The 21,040-nt window shown below is 40.1% G+C and overlaps 1 protein-coding gene across 4 annotated transcripts in view; it reads left to right on the top strand.

Moving 5' to 3' along the window:
• Positions 1 to 21,040, top strand: part of LOC124777127 (apoptotic chromatin condensation inducer in the nucleus) — a 111,745-nt gene that overhangs the window by 40,697 nt on the left and 50,008 nt on the right. For all 4 annotated transcript variants that reach the window (XR_007015689.1, XM_047252415.1, XM_047252416.1 and 1 more), the window contains exon 8: positions 17,646 to 17,838. Coding sequence is in view for 3 of the 4 variants with exons in the window: in XM_047252415.1 (XP_047108371.1) it covers positions 17,646 to 17,838 (193 nt within the window). In the remaining variant the exon portion in view is untranslated. The remainder of the gene's footprint in view (positions 1 to 17,645; positions 17,839 to 21,040) is intronic.

Raw genomic sequence — 21,040 nt, forward strand, 5'->3', positions numbered from 1 at the left:
AGTGTAGTAGCGACGGAAAGCATTGTTGGCAATATCCACCAACACTTGAAACTTGGCTGTTGGATCATATAATGGGTGACCAGGAGGGTGAAGTTTCGAGTTGTCTACAAAATGGAAAAACCGCAGCAACAACTGAAACCTGTTACATGAAAACATTTGTGAAAACCACGGTGTCAACAGGTTTGCATCAGTTGACCAATAACTAAAAATCGTCGGTTTTTTTTATCAGTCCCATATTCAAAATTACTGCTACAAAAGCCCTCATTTCTGCTACAGTTGTTGGTTGCCACTGTTTGATTCTCGAATTTGGCGATAAATGCGTTGACTGAATCACCTGGCGAGCGTATCTGTTAGTCTCTGTCACCATAATCGTAAAAAGCTGCAGTGAGAAGAACAAATTGAAAAAATCAATTGGTGTGGCGTTTGCTGGTGTATGTTTAGGGCCTGGTACGTCTGCATACACAAAGCTTGGAGGAGGTGGATTATCTGATGCCTCATCCATTACTTCAACAAAAGTATTTGCACTGCAATTTAGTTGTTTGGTCGTCGTCATTTGCTGACGCACAATCGTCACTTGAAGAAAACGACGAGTCCTCTTCTCCACCTGACATCTCATAATCTGATTCACATTCTGCAAATCCTGCAAATTCATCTTCACTTCCACTACTTATCATATTATTGTCTAAATCACTTGTATCGAACCGCAACTTCTTACTTGGCGACGCCATGCTGCCGCGAAATAGTCGGTAAATAAACACCACCAGAGAAGTTTATTTTACTCAAAATATCGCACTGACAACCGAAAAGAAGATCGATATGCTGTGCCTTCGACCTTCCTCCTGCGTCTTGGCTAGGAAATACTAACAACTTTGCCTTCAAGCGCGGAAAAAATGAGTGAGAAAGGCATCACGATCAGATCGTTACTGGCATTTTTCGCCGAAAATGTGGATCACGATCAGATCGTATTTGGCACTAAAAGGGTTAACTAAGTACTAATGTGCGCTCGCAGAAATTAGTAAACATGTCTCCCATACACACACACACACACACACACACACACACACACACATAGTCCTTAAATGGAGTTTTAGCCTAGATACATGGAAGGAGTGACCCAGAATTATATTTCCCACTTGTTAAGATGTTGTAAGAGCTGTTTAACTACACTGAAGAGCCAAAAAAACTGGTGCACCTGTCTAATATCGTGTAGGGCCCCCGCGAGCATGCAGAAGTGCCGCAACATGATGTGGCATGGACTCAACTAATGTCCAAAGTAGTGCTGGAGAGAATTGACACCATTAATCCGTAAGAGTATGACTGGGTGGAGATTCTTCAGAACAGCGTGTTGCAAGGCATCCTAGATATGCTCAATAATGTTCATGGCTGGGGAGTTTGGTGGCGAGCAGAAGTGTTTAAACTCAGAAGAGTGTTCTGGAGCCACTCTGTAGCAATTCTGGACAAGTGGGGTGTCACATTTTCCTGCTAGAATTGCCCAAGTCTGTCAGAATGCACAGTGGACATGAATGGATGCTGGTGATCAGACAGGATGCTTACATACGTGTCACCTGTCAGTATCTAGACGACCTGTCAGCCGTATCAGGTGTCCCTTGTCACTCCAACTGCACGTGCCCCACAGCATTACAGAGCCTCCACCAGCTTGAACAGTTCCCTGTTGACACACAGGGTCCATGGATTCGTGAAGCATGTCTCCATACATGCACACATCTATCCGCTCGACAAAATTTGAAATGAGACTCGTCCAACCAGGCAACATTTTTCCAGTCATCAGCAGTCGAGTGTCGGTGTTGACAGGCCCAGTGAGGCGTAAAGCTTTGTTGTGCAGTCGTCAAGGGTACGTGAGTGGGCCTTAAGCTCCAAAAGCCCATATTGATGATGTATTGTTAAATGGTTAACACGCTGACACTTGTTGATGCCCAGCATTGAAATCTGCAGTAGCAATTTGCCGAAGGGTTGCACGTCTGTCATGTTGAACGATTCTCTTCGGCCGTTGTTGGTTCCATTCTTACAGGATCTGTTTCTGGCCACAGCGATGTCAGAGATTTGATGTTTTACCGGATTCCTCATATTCACAGTACACTCTTGAAATGGTTGTATGGAAAAATCTCCACTTCATCGCTGCCTCTGAGAAGCTGTGTCCCATCACTCGTGCACCAACTATAACACCATGTTCAAACTTGATAACCTTCCATTTTAAAAGCAGTAACATATCTAACAACTGCGCCAGACACTTGTCTATATATAGGATTGCCGACGACAGTGGCATATTTTGCTTGTTTGCATATCTCTGTATTTGAATATGCATGCCTATACCAGTTTCTTTGGCACTTCTGTGTATAAACTAACGAATAATCTGAAATTTTAAATACAAAAAACACACACTTTTTTTAAAGACAGAAACAGGAAGAATTGTTTGTTTGGTCCTTCCTGCATATTATAGTGACAGAAGTTGTCACTCCAGTTGCTTAATGTTTGTTAGAATTGACTTGTCTATGTTAAACAAGGAAAAGTAGTTCCTGAAGGAAGATACACTCCTGGAAATGGAAAAAAGAACACATTGACACCGGTGTGTCAGACCCACCATACTTGCGGACACTGCGAGAGGGCTGTACAAGCAATGATCACACGCACGGCACAGCGGACACACCAGAAACCGCGGTGTTGGCTGTCGAATGGCGCTAGCTGCGCAGCATTTGTGCACCGCCGCCGTCAGTGTCAGCCAGTTTGCCGTGGCATACGGAGCTCCATCGCAGTCTTTAACACTGGTAGCATGCCGCGACAGCGTGGACGTGAACCGTATGTGCAGTTGACGGACTTTGAGCGAGGGCGTATAGTGGGCGTGCGGGAGGCCGAGTGGACGTACCGCCGAATTGCTCAACACGTGGGGCGTGAGGTCTCCACAGTACATCGATGTTGTCGCCAGTGGTCGGCGGAAGGTGCACGTGCCCGTCGACCTGGGACCGGACCGCAGCGACGCACGGATGCACGCCATGACCGTAGGATCCTACGCAGTGTCGTAGGGGACCGCACCGCCACTTCCCAGCAAATTAGGGACACTGTTGCTCCTGGGGTATCGGCGAGGACCATTCGCAACCGTCTCCATGAAGCTGGGCTACGGTCCCGCACACCGTTAGGCCGTCTTCCGCTCACGCCCCAACATCGTGCAGCCCGCCTCCAGTGGTGTCGCGACAGGCGTGAATGGAGGGACGAATGGAGACGTGTCGTCTTCAGCGATGAGAGTCGCTTCTGCCTTGGTGCCAATGATGGTCGTATGCGTGTTTGGCGCCGTGCAGGTGAGCGCCACAATCAGGACTGCATATGACCGAGGCACACAGGGCCAACACCCGGCATCATGGTGTGGGGAGCGATCTCCTACACTGGCCGTACACCACTGGTGATCGTCGAGGGGACACTGAACAGTGCACGGTACATCCAAACCGTCATCGAACCCATCGTTCTACCATTCCTAGACCGGCAAGGGAACTTGCTGTTCCAACAGGACAATGCACGTCCGCATGTATCCCGTGCCACCCAACGTGCTCTAGAAGGTGTAAGTCAACTACCCTGGCCAGCAAGATCTCCGGATCTGTCCCCCATTGAGCATGTTTGGGACTGGATGAAGCGTCGTCTCACGCGGTCTGCACGTCCAGCACGAACGCTGGTCCAACTGAGGCGCCAGGTGGAAATGGCATGGCAAGCCGTTCCACAGGACTACATCCAGCATCTCTACGATTTTTCGTCTCCATGGGAGAATAGCAGCCTGAATTGCTGCGAAAGGTGGATATACACTGTACTAGTGCCGACATTGTGCATGCTCTGTTGGCTGTGTCTATGTGCCTGTGGTTCTGTCAGTGTGATCATGTGATGTATCTGACCCCAGGAATGTGTCAATAAAGTTTCCCCTTCCTGGGACAATGAATTCACGGTGTTCTTATTTCAATTTCCAGGAGTGTATAAATTCCTTGCCCAGCAGCTGCAAAACTTCCATTGCAGCTGATGTACCACAGTCAGCATTTGCAAAACCATGTGCAGTAACACAATATGTTGTGTTTCACAATTCCAGCTGGCAACAAGCATATGCATAGCTGTAGAATGTAGAGTCTCATCACTGCCTGAATGAATGGAATTGACTTCAGGACAGCTGCTACATCATGTTTGGCTTTAAGATAGAGCATTCTGACACAGGCTGAAGGTGATGCATAGTTCAGTGAAAGGAACACAACATTTACACTCCTCAGATACAGTGTTTTCTTGCGATGTTCAGGGCTTAGGTTAATAATACTCACTATTTTCCTACCCATTGCTTCCATCGTAACATTTAAATGTCTGAGAAATCTTTACCAGATGCCTGGTGCCATGCAGGATTACTGTTGTATTCGTAGGTAGCCTTTTTATGTCGCCATTTACAGACAGTAGCGCTGTAATTCATTCTTCACTTTTTTTGCTTTCATGATATTTTTCTCCCATAACAGAATATGTAAATTTCAAAAAACACCAGTTTCATCTGCATTAGAAATTACCCTGGCTTGTAACCCTGTAGGAATCGTTTCTTCCAGTGATTTCCACTTTCTATATCTACAGCCTCACTCTTTCCACTTACACTCTGAAATAAGCGATTACTATGTTTTTTATAATGATCCAACCAGCTCGTGATGACAATCCCTGCTTTATTTCTTCGTTAATTGTCCTCGGTCTCAACATACTGGCCGAAAAAATAGGGGGTGGAGTGCAGTACTGTCTACTGTAAATGATGTAGCTGACGTGTGCACATTTGGCGTTTCACAGTTGTTTACTTTCACTTTTAACCCCCCCCCCCCCCCCCCCAATATACACTTTTAATATGGCCAGTGCACTGTTGTTTAACTTTCGATAAGCCTCATTAATAGGTTGCAGGAAAACCTCCACATACTGCTACAATAGTGCACTACTATTGAGCATCTACAAGCAGTAAAATCCCAACCACAAAGTTCACTGTTCTTGAAGAATAGAAAGGTACATATGGAGAGCAGGCACTGTCGTTGTTTTTACAGATGGCCTAATAGTGTAAGACTTATTTCATAGTTAAGTTGAAGCATTGTTGTTGTTCTAACCAACACAGGTTTCTCGTCTGAAACTTGTCTGTGGACTGACTGTCTTGGGATCAAAATTTGGGCCCTTATATATCCTCACAGTAATAGGTACTGAAACTACACATTGTTTGAAGTTAAATTTACAGAAATTACAATTAAAACTTAACTCTTTAAATTAACATCAGACTTCAAGGAGAATATAATAATTCCAATCCCAAAGAAAGCAGGTGTTGACAGATGTGAAAATTACCAAACTATCAGTTTAATAAGTCACATCTGCAAAATACTAACGCGAATTCTTTACCGACAAATGGAAAAACTAGTAGAAGCCGACCTTGGGGAAGATCAGTTTGGATTCCATAGAAATATTGGAACACGTGAGGCAATACTGACCCTACGACTTATCTTAGAAGCTAGATTAAGGAAAGGCAAACCTTTGTTTCTAGCATCCCCGATGTTATTCAATCTGTATATTGAGCAAGCAGTGAAGGAAACAAAAGAAAAATTTGGTGTAGGTATTAAAATCCATGGAGAAGAAATAAAAACTTTGAGGTTCGCCGATGACATTGTAATTCTGTCAGAGACAGCAAAGGACTTGGAAGAGCAGTTGAACAGAATGGATAGTGTCTTGAAAGGAGGGTATAAGATGAACATCAACAAAAGCAAAACGAGGGTAATGGAATGTAGTCGAATTAAATCCGGTGATGCTGAGGGAATTAGATTAGGAAATGAGACACTTAAAGTAGTAAAGGAGTTTTGCTATTTGGGGAGCAAAATAGTTGATGATGGTCAAAGTAGAGAGGATATAAAATGTAGACTGGCAATGGCAAGGAAAGCGTTTCTGAAGAAGAAAAATTTGTTAACATGGAGTATAGATTTAAATGTCAGGAAGTCATTTCTGAAAGTATTTGTTTGGAGTGTAGCCATGTATGGAAGTGAAACGTGGACGATAAATAGTTTAGACAAGAAGAGAATAGAAGCTTTCGAGATGTGGTGCTACAGAAGAATGCTGAAGATTAGATGGGTAGATCACATAACTAATGAGGAAGTACTGAATAGGATTGGGGAGAAGAGAAGTTTGTGGCACAATTTAACTAGAAGAAGGGATCGGTTGGTAGGACATGTTCTGAGGCATCAAGGGATCACCAATTTAGTATAGGAGGGCAGCGTGGAGGGTAAAAATCGTAGAGGTAGACCAAGAGATGAATACACTAAGCAGATTCAGAAGGATGTAGGTTGCGGTAGGTACTGGGAGATGAAGCAGCTTGCACAGGACAGAGTAGCATGGAGAGCTGCATCAAACCAGTCTCACGACTGAAGACTACAACAACAACAATACACTGTATGTAAATATTTTGTATGGGGATTTTTGTATTCCAATGTTTTTGACAACAACAATGTATGAAGTTGGATTGCAACTTTCCCTCATTCTGTTACAACAGTCGACTTATTTGGGAATGCGCTGCCGATCTTCTCTAGATAGCCGGCTTCTCAAATCTCTATAAACTACTTCTCTGAAGAATGATGCTAGTTAAAGGAATATATAAGACTCTCTCTTTACTCGTGAAATAAGTAGGTACTCTAAGAATACTTTTAGTTCACTGTCGGTATATTTCAACTTTCATAAAGAACAAATTGTCATTTCTCACATAAATATTTTACTTCTTGTAAGTCGCCCGTGTCGCCTCACATTAGACACAATTAAGATACATTTACTAAAGCGTTGGTTTAACAACTGTGGAAATCACAAACCAGTCTTGCCTCTAGCACGCCTGTGTTGAAAGTTACTAAAAATCATTTTTCAACTCCACTGTTTTTTTTTAACACAGAAGTCAAAGTTATAAAACGGCACCAAATAACACAGAGGTTCCTTGGGGCTGCTGTGTTCTTTCATTACAACGTCCTTGGCGCAACCGACAAGTACTTGTCGGTGCCGTTCGACTGCCGTGTCTACGGTCTTCTCACTACACACTTTGGACCTGCACACACAGACAGGCGATGCGCAGTAGATAGGCTATCTCACACTTATGTGTTTGAGACGGTAGAAGGCCGAGTGGTTCTAGAATTTACATGGAAATTCTCGAAACACTACACATCACCATCCTCTGATCGAACACACAATATTTTATACATAATCATTATGCGCATTAATATCACACATAATAACAATTCACATTTTAAGAGTATATATTTATTACGTAGGTTTGTATATAACTTTATCACATCGACAACATTCCCCCCCTTCCAATCGTAAATGCCAGGTGTTCGTGACACACCAGTAATCTAATTTCTGTTCTGTTGTAGTTTGGAGGAACTCTGGGGAACATGAGGGTGTTCCTTCTGATACTCGTAAACTTACATAAAACGTAATAATGTTAGTTGTGCACTCAGGTCTTTCAGTGCTCTGTCAAACTCTTCACGCCGTATCGTATCTCCCATTTCATCTACACCCTCTTCCATTTCCATAATATTGTCCTCAAGTACATCGCCCTTGTATAGACCCTCTATATACTCCTTCCACCTTTCTGCTTTCCCTTCTTTGCTTAGAACTGGGTTTCCATCTGAGCTCTTGATGTTCATACAAGTGGTTCTCTTATCTCCAAAGGTCTCTTTAATTTTCCTGTAGGCAGTATCCATCTTACCCCTAGTGAGATAAGCCTCTACATCCTTACATTTGTCCTCTAGCCATCCCTGCTTCACCATTTTGCACTTCCTGTCGCTCTCATTTTTGAGACATTTGTATTCCTTTTTGCCTGCTTAATTTACTGCATTTTTATATTTTCTCCTTTCATCAATTGAATTTAATATTTCTTCTGTTACCCAAGGATTTCTACTAGCCCTCGTCTTTTTACCTACTTGATCCTCTGCTGCTTTCACTACTTCATCCCTCAAAGCTACCCATTCTTCTTCTACTGTATTTCTTTCCCCCATTCCTGTCAGTTGCTCCCTTATGCTCTCCCTGAAACTCTGTTCAACCTCTGGTTCTTTTAGTTTATCCAGGTCCCATTTCCTTAAATTCCCACCTTTTTGCAGTTTCTTCAGTTTTAATCTACAGGTCATAACCAATAGATTGTGGTCAGAGTCCACATCTGCCCCTGGAAATGTCTTACAATTTAAAACCTGGTTCCTAAATCTCTGTCTTACCATTATATAATCTATCTGAAACCTGTCAGTATCTCCAGGCTTCTTCCATGTATACAGCCTTTTTTTATGATTCTTGAACCAAGTGTTAGCTATGATTAAGTTGTGCTCTGTGCAAAATTCTACCAGGCGGCTTCCTCTTTCATTTCTTAGCCCCAGTCCATATTCACCTACTACATTTCCTTCTCTCCCTTTTCCTACTACCGAATTCCAGTCATCCATGACTATTAAATTTTCGTCACCCTTCACTATCTGAATAATTTCTTTTATTTCATCATACATTTCTTCAATTTCTTCGTCATCTGCAGCGCTAGTTGGCATATAAACTTGTACTACTGTAGTAGGTGTGGGCTTCGTGTCTATCTTGGCCACAATAATGCATTCACTATGCTGTTTGTAGTAGCTTACCCGCATTCCTATTTTCCTATTCATTATTAAACCTACTCCTGCATTACCCCTATTTGATTTTGTGTTCATAACCCGTAGTCACCTGGCCAGAAGTCTTGTTCCTCCTGCCACCGAACTTCACTAATTCACAGTGTATTGTACATTTGCACAAAATATCCAGAGGTTATAGTTTTAATAGAAATTAGGCATATTCATGATAAGTGTTGTCCTTTTTGGTTAAGCAATGGTTGCATGCTAAGATCTGTATCACTTTATGCAAGCCCTGTCTTGCTTAAAAGAATTAATCCTCATGGGTAGCAAAAATTACCCATAACGATCAATTCTAACTTAATGTCTAAAAAAAAAGTTTAACACTAATGGCAAACTATAGTCATTACATCATAAATAATTGCAGTTCATAGTTCTCATAACATTATAGTAATTAGCACTAAAATTGACTGTAGTAGGAAAGTGTGGACTAGAAAAAATATTAAAATCAAGTGCACATTACACACCAAACATTACTGTCATAACTAGTCTGAAACTTGACTTTGGGTTTCTTTCCCATTTGCAAAATAGCGAAAACTCAAGATGTGCAACAGCATAGATTTACTAATCATTACGTTATAAAAAAAATAGTCACCATCACATAACTTAATTACAAATAAAATCAAAATTAAGGGGATTGAAGTTGTACCAAATCATTGCCCTATTTCTCTACTCAGCTCTGAGCATTACTCTCCTTCAACCAGAAAATTAAATCCTCACAAAATGTTATCAAATGGTTGACCTGACAGAATATTCACATCAGTCTATCACCACAGTTAATCAGCAAGCATACTGTTCTTCGTTCCAGTATTACCACTTTAAGCTCATAATTCCTCAGAACACCAATAGAAGTTTTGAGATAACTTATAGATCCAATGATGCAGCATTATATAACGTTTACGTCACTAAAATATTGCTCTTTCTGTTAAGCTATCATTCCAGCTGCAGTGTCATGAATTTAACAATATAAGCAGTACCAGATGTTGCCTAGTTCACAATTAGATCATCAATAGAATTACACCACATTTGTTTGTTAACAGGTATCTTTTTCATTAATCATGTCTGTCAGGTCCATTGTTTCACTTACCTTTCTCACTTAGTTAACCAGTGGAGTGCATTCTCAAAAAGTATCCCTACTGCGGAGACAGGCTCCCAACGATTAAATCCCTAACATTATTCATCATGTTATTATTACATTGTTGCTTCATTAACTAATAAATGAACATCATCTCTGCTTATCCAATGCAAAATTGATTCTACTGACAAACGCTCCACAGTAACAGATCCGTATGCTAAGGCAGACTTAACTCTCATTACCGATCCGACAAAATTATAACTTAGAAAAACTATTATTTCACTGTATTCCATCAAATTGCTTATGTTATTAGAAGAGGCTGTACCACGGTTCACTTCTATGGGCTGATAGTTGTCTCCATATACTGATTGCATTGAACACAAACACTTCTATTATACCACAATTAATATTAAGAACTCATATTTAAGATGGTTTTTTCTGCATATTGACTCTGCTGCTGCACCAATGAGCTGATCACTTCATATGTTAATTATCCTCTACATATGCTGACTCGTTTCATTTTCTGTTTGCCTAACCTCTTTCTTTGACATAAATTCTTTCACCATGGTACCAATTTACTTTCTTTCATCCTCTTATGATTCCATTACTTATCACTAACACAACATAATGTATATAGATAACACTAGAAAAACTTTCTGTAACATATTTCTATACTTCAGAATCCTATTGATTCACTGATAAACTACAGATAGGATAGGAGAAGAGTTTGACTGCCTCAGGGAATGTGAAAATTTAGACAGGCAGCTGACGTAAGCGTTATCACCACATAATGAATCCAACACAGAATGTTGAACCCCCAACTTGCTAATTGCACAAAAAATTATTCCCAAATATTACATCAATGCTAAGATTTTAAATTACCAATAAATTGCACTCGAACAGCTGCCCTATCAATCCTCTAGTTTTACACTCGTTGATAGCTTACCAGTAGCACCAATAATTTTTATTCCAGAAACATACATCACCACTATACCCTTCGTGTTCTTAATAGATTCAAAAAATGATTGTCCAATGTCATTCAAATCACTGCCACTATCCAGTAAACACTTTGATCCACTTCCTTTTTACTTACCATGTGACCTTGTTCATACAAAAAAATCCTCATTAATCTTTTGCCTGGAAGAAACTATCATCCAGCTTACCAAAAAATTATCAGATCCACTGTCACTTTCTCTATGCTTTAGATTTTGTACCTCTTCCACGTTTATCTCCATTTCAGTCAATTTTGAATCTACATTTTCATTTACTTTTTCCAGTTTTTCCTCTGCCACTACTGCACACTTGGTTTCTACCTCTGTTTCTAAATCATTTTATAATCTGACGATTCGTTTCTCAAGTTTAACCCTGTTATCAGCACACAATTTTCCTGGCAGCTTGGACTTCATCTTTACACTGTTTTTCAGAAGCTGCCGCCCTCCTCCTACACACACACACACACACACACACACACACACACACACACACACAGTTTCTTTCTCTCTTCTACACATTTACTACTCATCAGTGTTAATTTCTAATTGGTGTTATGTACTACTTTCTTTATCTTTTCATCACGATCTTTCCCTACTGCCTCAACCTTCATATTTAATTCTGAAAGATTAGAGCTAACTACCTTAATTTCCTTTTTAATTTCTTTCTTCAGTTCATCTTTTAAGCTAATCATGTCAGTTTTAATACTACTAATTTCTTCTTTCATATTAATTTCCATAGTATTCAAACTACTAATAATTTGCCTTAACATCACTTTCACTTTTCCGTCTGCCATACGCTTTCGCTCTTGCTGATTTTTACTACCAGGTTCCTCCTCTTTAAACTTAACGACCTCATGCACTTCATTACTGTTTTCATCCATTTCGCTGATATCGCCATACAATGTAGATGAAGCTTTTATCATTTCATCTACAATAGGATTTCCATCCCCATCATTCAAAGTTACATTCATGTCTGATTTATTTATAAGTACTATCCTCTACAGAACCAGCCCCACTTAGGACTTTCTGTTCACTTAAAAACTTGACCTCTACAGCTTTGTTCTCAGTCCCACTGCCTTGTTCGTTAAGGTCACTCATTATGTATCACTTAATATGAAATGGCTTTCGCTATGAAATTACCATGTTTTTTAAATGCTCATCTGCTGCTGCTGCAGTTGTCCTCCCGATTTGTCACCTGTTGCAAGTTGTAATTCTCTCGGCGAGGCATCCTGTTTATTTGTGGTCATTTTGTGTCACCTGCATGCTGATTGGCTGTCCCTGTGCTCAATGGCTGCTTCCATAGAACCCACTCACTGATTAGTTGCTGTTATACTGTGGCCATGAATCCCCAGAGCTGGTTGGCTGTAGGATCTCTTCTATTTAAATCCCTGTAAACTGCCCGAGTTCAAACTTCACTATCAGATTTCGTGAGTTCTAGTTTATTGTGCCTACACACAATAGTCCTTACCCGGAGCACCATATGTGACGAAGTTCCCTGCTTTATCTCTTTGTTAATTGTCTTCGGTGTTGACGAACTGGCTAAAAAATAGGGGGTTGAAGTGCAGTACTGTCTATTGTAAATGATGTAGCCGACATGTGCACATTTGCGTTTCACAGTTGTTTACTTTCACTTTTTACAACCCCCCATATACACTTTTAATATGGCCAGTGCACTATTGTTTAACTTTCGATAAGCCTCATTAATAGGTAGCAAGCAAACCACATACTGCTACAATAGTTTGCTATTGGTTTCTACAGATGGCCTAATAGTGTAAGACTTATTTCACAGTTAGTTGAAGTATTGTTGTTGTTCTAACCAGTGCAGGTTTCTCGTCTGAAACTCAGCTGTGGACTGACTGTCTTGGGATCAAAATTTGAGCCCTTATATATTATCACAGTAATAGGAACTGAAACTACACATTGTTTGAAATTAAATTTACAGAAATTACAATTAAAACTTAACTCTTTAAATTAACTGGCTACATCGAAAAATTGGTTCTTTTTAACAGTTTCTTCTTCTGAAAGGGTTAAGCTGAATTATTTGTTTAAATCATGAACTTAACTTGTTACACAAACAATGCTATTGACAAAACTGTTGATTACTTTGGAATTAATTAAGGGCTGGCTTTGCTAACATGTTTTCAAATAGTTCTTTTAAGAATACTATCAGTTTTTCCTCCAAATCTTTATAATTAGTACAGAATCTATATTTGTTTATACATCAACAATAGAATTTAAGTTATGAAACAATTACTGATTTCACCTTATAACAAAAGATACTAACTAGGCAAAGTCGAAATAAATTAGAAAATAAAGTACATACATAAAACTTAAGCACAAAATTACATCTGATGTTATATTCTTTAAAACTGAGGACCAACCTTTCTCTTTAATGAAAATGCAGATTATACTCGCTTATGTTTGTGGTAATTAGTCAGAAATTAAAAAAACGATTTAAGGAAGCAGATGGCAAAACAAGAGGGGAAGTAACAATATACCAGCTTGCTTCGTCACAAGCCATTCAACACACTGAAATTTTCAAGACCCATCTTCAAAGGGATTTCCCAAGCTTCTCTTGCAGCATGTTTCCACTTACAGGAATACCGCCACTTCTCATTCCTTCAAACCGTTTAAAAATAATAGGTTCCACATCTCTAAATGTTGACGTGATTGTTCTTTCTTTGCATCCAGGGGAATCACTAGCTTAGAATTTAACGTGTGGTGTGGGTGTTATTTGCCACATGATGAAGACGGTGCTAAATCGTAGTTCTTTGCCATGTCAGAAAATTTTATGTTGCAACTATCTTCAGTATTGTGGAGGATGATCATCAGTTTTCTACAGTTGCAGGCCATAACCCCACATATGTAAAACTGATAAATTTGACAATAACAGAGGCAACACTTTACGTCTCCCACTTTGTCATATCTACAAAACTGGAAGCAGAAAGTTCCTTTTATATGGTTTAAGTGGTTTAAGGAATTTTGCCACTTCATCTAACTGGGGTGAAATTACATTACATGTTCCACAGGATTCAATCATGGTTCCCCTCGTTTCCTTGATATATGTGAATGACCTCCCTTCTTATCTGAAACAAGAAGCTAAACTGACACTGTTTCCTGTGATAAAAGCATCATTATTAATCCAGTAAAAGAAACTCCATTAGAAGATGATACAAATAATGTCTTTGAAAAAACACGGTACATCCAATTTTTTGCTGCAAGGAGTACAGTTCCTACAGTAAATATAATACATCAACAGAAATGGCAAAATCCATGTTTTGGGTCTCCTAAAGCGACTAGGTTCAGTAACTTTTGCAGCCAGAATAATTGCTAGTTTTGAGGATACGGAAGCTAAGCTAACATACTTTCACTCAGATGTCATATGGGATAATATTTTGGGGTAACTTAACACTTAGGCAAAAATTATTCACTGCTCAAAAGAAGGCAGTTAGAATAATGTGTGGGGCTCATAGTCGCACATCTTGTAGGCATCTGTTTAAAACTCAGTTTTAATATCCTCACAGTATATGTTCTCAGTAATAAAATTTGTTCTCCGAAACATGTACCAGTTTAAAAACAACAGTGACATTCATGATTACAGTACCAGAAGACAGACAGGCTTCACTGTCCTCTTCTTAAACTGTCTATGGCACAGAAAGGGGTAAAAATATGCTGCTGTAAAAGGGCACGGCGGACTTCCTTCCCCATCCTTCCCTAATCCGATGAGACCGATGACCTCACTGTTTGGTCTCTTTCCCCAAACAACCCAACCCAAACCCTGCTGTAAAACTTATTGATAAATTACCACAAGAAATAAAATGTCTGACAGACAGCAGTAATAGTTCCAAAAACAATTTGAAGTCGTATCTCCTTGACAACTATTTCTATACCATAGATGAACTCTTGAACAGAAATAAATAAATCTATAGGTGTCATGTATACATTTTGTGCCATTTAAGACAGTGGGGTAGGTAATAAAAATTTTAAGCTTTTTTAAAAGAGAGAGAGAAAGATAACCTTGATTCATGTGTGTATTTCTTATGCATTTGTCTTCCGCATTCCACATGTAACGGTTACCATGAGATTGATGAGTGGAACACATAACTAACTAACTCAGTGAATGTGACATCAGATCATGTGAGTAATATTGCACTGTAGACAGGACACAAATTGATTTCTGATTCTTTCAATGCTTTTTCTGATATCGCCACAATGTAATTCAATCCAGGTACTTATCGACCGAAAGAATCGGTTTCCTTATACTGTCATCACACGACACAAAAGACGTTTGTGAAACCGAAAGAATTCAGCAACTCAATTGGATATGTAATAAATTTAGCAAAAACTGGATTTTAATTGTTAGTGTGTTCTGTATTCATTCCTTAAAAGCAGGCTTTTTGTTAAAGCAGTGTTCTTTAAAAGCAGGTAGGAATAACATTGTTCTTATGGAAGTTTCATCTGGGTCACGGAAAGATTTCTTAAAAGCGGGATTTCCTTAAATGCTGGCTCGTTAGTTTAGGGTTTTACTGTATGTGTGGAAGAAATTAGTAATGCAGTAGGAGGAAATAAATCATGAACAATCATTGTAATTTAATGCTGTTTAATTGTAGTAATGTAAAGCTTGAGGACTGTTAAGATGCTGACAAACAGATTTGCAAGAAAAACCAAATTGTTACATGACCACCAAAGATGCTCTGAAATAATGTAAACCATATTTTGGTCTAAACAAGACTATTACGATGTGAAAACGTAGAATATAAATTATATTACTTTTTTTTACTGCTGCTGCAGAAAAGATGAGCCCTTAGAAGTAAGACAAGTAGTTTTGCTGTTTGTTTGTATCACACCAGTGGTAACATTGTGCACGCTCACATGCACATGAATGCGCAGTGTCGTCCATCCGTCCCCCCCTCCCCACACACACGAACACGCGCGCGCGGACCACATGAAAAAACAGACACAGGACCTCACCGCAGTGATTGAGGCATTGAGTTCAAGGAAATGGAAAGATGTTAGTATTTTCCATCAGAGATTTTGAGCATGCTGTCCTACAATAGCTTTCGTTAAACTACAGCAGTTTAATGTAGAAAGATAGTTGTTTATTAGTAAATAATATTAAATTCACCATAACCCACCCTGTCTCGGCTAAATAATTCTTGAGTTTGTAATATGAATTATATAAGCAGTATGCCTTAACTGACTGTAAATATTTAGATTTTAGTTATCTCTATAATCTCATTGTTCAGTGTATGCACAATTTTATTCCCTTGTAGAAAGTGCTGTACGGTTAGAATTTACAGCAGTTTAAACATGTCATGGAACTCAGTTATTATTTCTACTTAATATGCTAATGGCCCTTCTTTGTAATTTGACCACTTGTGTACCCCGTTTTTTCTACCCCACAGAATAATGATTCCATCGCTAATTATTGAGTACGTATAGATATAGTATGCTTCTATGAATGAGTGTGTGTGTGTGTGTGTGTGTGTGTGTGTGTGTGTGTGTGTGTGTGTACATTTGACGAAGGACTTAATCCAATAGCTTATAATATCCAGCAGTCTTGTTTTTTTTTTTTCCCAATGTGCCTGTCTGTCACTCAACGTCTCCTCTGTATGGTGAATAGCAACCTATCCTTTCTATATTGTTGTAAATAACATGCTTCATTATTTTCAGTTTACTGTATATTACAAAATCACACAGCATTGTCGGTAATGATAACTGCACGTCATTTCTTTACCTACTGTTATCATCATCATTGTTGATTATATTTTGAAGTGTTCGAGGCTCGGAACACTCCCACAACAAAAAATAAGAGTGCAGTTCTGTCTCCATTTATTAATAAATAAATTGATAAAATAATTTTCCTCAACTTAACCCAAATGGTCTCCTTTGACTGATACTGAAACTCAACACTGAATGAGTCCAAAAATTGCAAAAACCTGAAAGAAAATCTTCGACTAAACAGTAAGTTCACTGAATGCTTAATAACAGTCCTTCTCTTCCTGGAACACACAAAAATATTCTCTGTGATGTGATCCAGTCCTCCTATTTGACTGAACACTGAGAAATTCTAATGCCGCAATTCCACTGGGAAGCTTAAGCCTTAACAGAATGAAACTTCCAACAAAACCATTATGATTTCAAAGTCCCTTCAGTCTCATTGGAAGCATCTGACAGTATCGAGTGATCAAATGATACCAACAGTTCCCACAAGCATGTTGACGAACTTGGTGGCGTTCACTGGTGGCGAAGGCAGCGTGTGGTCGGAAGCAGTGCTGGGTCCGTAACGGAAGACGCCAGATTACCGGCTACGACAGAACTGGCTAGCTCAGGGCCGGCTTGGGCCTAAATTCTCGCTGGGCGGAGGCATAATTGCATTTGATTGGCCGCATATGATGCAGTGGATGCAGCAAAAAGTCTGCAGTACGACCAATCCCTGTTGTAGTTGTGCGCGCCGCCTGTCCTCGTGTCTCATCTACAAGAAGGCCCTCGGCAGCAAATTTCTTGGCTCACTGGACTGTGCAATTGTTGAATCACAGAGGCTGTACTTGCAACAGACTGCCTGGGAGAGGTGTGGTGCAGGGTCGCATCAGCACCTGATGAATTCTATGACACACCATGTTTAATTACTGTTTCATAAAAATGAATTATGTCACAGGTTCATGGTAATCCAATATAGGTACTTGTTTATAAGTAGCTAGTCTCAGGGACTTGGTCAAAACAAATGAGACAGTAAACTAAAACATAAAGAGTTTGCAGTTTGCACTTCAGTGCACACAAGAATATTTCTCATGTAAATTTTTTTTTTTTTTCATATTACAGATGTGGGTTTCTAAGTTTTTCAGTTACAAGAAGTACAACCCTTGATTTTTCCATTTACTTTATTAGTCTGAAAAGTGTGAACTGTAATTACAGAACTTGATTCCTGGTGCCAAACCACTTTCTGCCGGAGAAGTTCAGCTGACTGAAGATGATAACTGTAAAGATACTAAAATTGAAGTGGAAGAAAGCTGGTCAGCAAAAGTTACAGAGGTAAAGGAATTGATGAGGCCACTTGCAGTGATGCCAGACACCAGCAGACCCACTACATCAGCAGCAGATGATCACAGTAAGTAAAGCTTGTACTTTTATTCTGGAATGAAATCTTTATGCTGATACGTTGTATCACCTACTGCACTTTATCTAAGTGGAATCACTGCTCTGTATTGTGAATTTTCAAAACGAGTATGTGTAAGTGACATCAGAGTTTCTACCTATAGTGTTTAAATAACGCAAGGGAATGCAGTGGGGTGACATTAACAACTGATCATATTTACACACACTCACACACACACACACACACACACACACACACACACACACACACAGTGTAAACACCAGCACCATCACACGACTAAAGATGACTGACACCAGAAGTTATCGGTAGTGAAAATTACTAAACACTAGGTGAAGTAGCATTAACTGTGTCCCTCTGTTTTTTGACCAGGGAAAGAGCAGGATTCCATGCAGAATTTAAGCAGAAACCTTCATCTCTATTTACGAAGTTACTCGAAGCAAACAATGGAAAATCCACGGTGGAATGTAACAATACGAGAGAAGGAAACTTGCTACTCACCAAATAGCGGAGATGCTGAGCCGCGATAGGCACAATAAAAAGATTCACACAAACATAGCTTTCGGCCATTAAGGACTTTGTCAGCAGTACACACACACACACACACACACACACACACACACTCTAACGCAAGTGCAACTTGGACACACATCTGCAGTCTCAGAGAGAGGGGTGTGTGTGTGTGTGTGTGTGTGTGTGTGTGTGTGTGTGTGTGTGTGTGTGTGTCTACTGCTGACAAATGCCTTAATGGCCGAAAACTATGCTTTTGTGTATCTTTTTATTAAGCCTATCGCGGCTCAGCATCTCCGCTATATGGTGAGTAGCAACTTTCCTTCTTTCGTATTGTTACAAAGTTACTTGCTAATTTAATGTTAACTGTTGCCCTAATAACACTTTTCCAATAGTTGGAAATGGGTGCCAGAGTCTCCATGTTGTTATATTCCATAGGATGACCAGTGCCAAGACAGTATCCTGCAATAGCCGATCTGCTCAACTGTTGTAAGCATGTGTGATGCTTAACGCTCAGTGCACTGGTCGTTCACGGTCCTGACAATGTGACCAATATATGACTTGCTAGAATGTGACAGAATGGAACCTAAAAGGATATTTATCCTAGACACAGGTCAGAAAGCACATTTCATATCATATTTCCACAAAATACAACTGAGTGTGTTGGAGATGCTCCCTGCATAAGGTATGGAGGCTGTAGACATCAGTGCCGACTCGGTGCACGGTTGGTTGATGGCACAACGCAGATCTGACGTGTGTCTCACTGTATCCATTCTGACAGAAGGTGACCTCAGGATGGGTTAACTCGGCTAACAAACTCTCAGGATCTGAAATACTGTAGGCCTTATGAACCAAGATGGAAAGTACCCCTCCACTCAGAGCCATTTGGTGACGACTATCGGTCTGCAGATACAAAAAGTCTTTCAAATTCTCACTGCTGTTACAACAAAAGTATCTTCTACATATCAGAAGGGAAAAAAAAGGTTTCAAAGCCAATGGCATATTTCTCGAAGTCTTCCATAAACAAATTTGCAATAATAGTTGACAACGGGCTTTCCACTGCAAACTCCGTCTATTTTCTCGTAGTACTAATCATTGAATAAAAAGGAAATGGAAGTCAATACACATTGAAATAGGTTCATTAATTCAACTCTGAAGCTAACCTTAGTGAGCCGTAACAAAACAGGCAGATGGACATGAATGAAGAGAGAGACCACATCAAAACTTACGAGAATATCAGTCATTCAGGCACATTCAAGAAATATGCCAAGTTTTTAATTGTTATCCACAATCTGATGAAGAGGACCCCCTCCTTTATGGATTTTCGGAAGGCAATATAAACTAGGGAGAACAGCACAATAGTTATTAATAAGAGTGGTCGTAGCTTCCTGCAACAAGGAAGTTGAGAGAATGACTAACAGTCTCCTGAACAAAAGTCCCTTGTCACAGGAGACTATCAAGAGGCTTAATAACCATTGTGCTGTTCCTCCTAGGGTCTATGGCCTTCCAAAGATCCACAATGGAGCGGACCGTTCTCATCCAGTTTTGAGTAATGTTGGTACTCTTGACTTATTGTGTAGCAAAACACTTTGCTACTTGGTTGAACCAACTAATTGGTTGATGTGAGCATCACATTGAAAACTTAGCGGATTTCTTACGTTGATTAAAGGGAGTGTGTTTGAATAACTCTGATATTAAAGTAAACAAAGATGAGGTGACTTACCGAACAAAAGCGCTGGCAGGTCGATAGACACACAAACAAACACAAACATACACACAAAATTCAAGCTTTCGCAACAAACTGTTGCCTCGTCAGGAAAGAGGAAAGGAGAGGGGAAGACGAAAGGAAGTGGGTTTTAAGGGAGAGGGTAAGGAGTCATTCCAATCCCGGGAGCGGAAAGACTTACCTTAGGGGGAAAAAAGGACAGGTATACACTCGCACACACGCACATATCCATCCATACATACAGACAGACACAAGCCTTGTGTCTGTATGTATGGATGGATATGTGCGTGTGTGCGAGTGTATACCTGTCCTTTTTTCCCCCTAAGGTAAGTCTTTCCGCTCCCGGGATTGGAATGACTCCTTACCCTCTCCCTTAAAACCCACTTCCTTTCGTCTTCCCCTCTCCTTCCCTCTTTCCTGACGAGGCAACAGTTTGTTGCGAAAGCTTGAATTTTGTGTGTATGTTTGTGTGTCTATCGACCTGCCAGCGCTTTTGTTCGGTAAGTCACCTCATCTTTGTTTTCTATATATAATTTTTCCCATGTGGAATGTTTCCTTCCATTATATTGATATTATAGTAAGTTTTAAAGTGTCCATCTCTTCACTCGTGTCCTCTGTCTGATTCGTTGTGGTTGATTGAAGTTAGGTTTGATGTTGAATTAACGAACCTATTTCCACGTCTGTTGACTTCTACCTCCCCCCCCCCCTCCACCCCCGCCCCTCCCAATGACCAGTGTTATGTGCAGACATATGGAACTGCTATGGGTAGCCCGTTGTCACCTATTATTGAAGATTTGTTTGTGGAAGACTTTGAGAAATATGCTTTGGAGTCATCGGCTTTGAAACCTGTGGGTTCCCCCCCTCCCCCCCTCATATATATTGTTGTTGGCGCCATGGCAGTGAGAATGTGAGAATTTGAACAACTTTTTAGAACACATGGACACAATCCACCCATATATT

This window comes from Schistocerca piceifrons, chromosome 2, assembly GCF_021461385.2.
Source record: "Schistocerca piceifrons isolate TAMUIC-IGC-003096 chromosome 2, iqSchPice1.1, whole genome shotgun sequence".
Taxonomy (NCBI): domain Eukaryota; kingdom Metazoa; phylum Arthropoda; class Insecta; order Orthoptera; family Acrididae; genus Schistocerca; species Schistocerca piceifrons.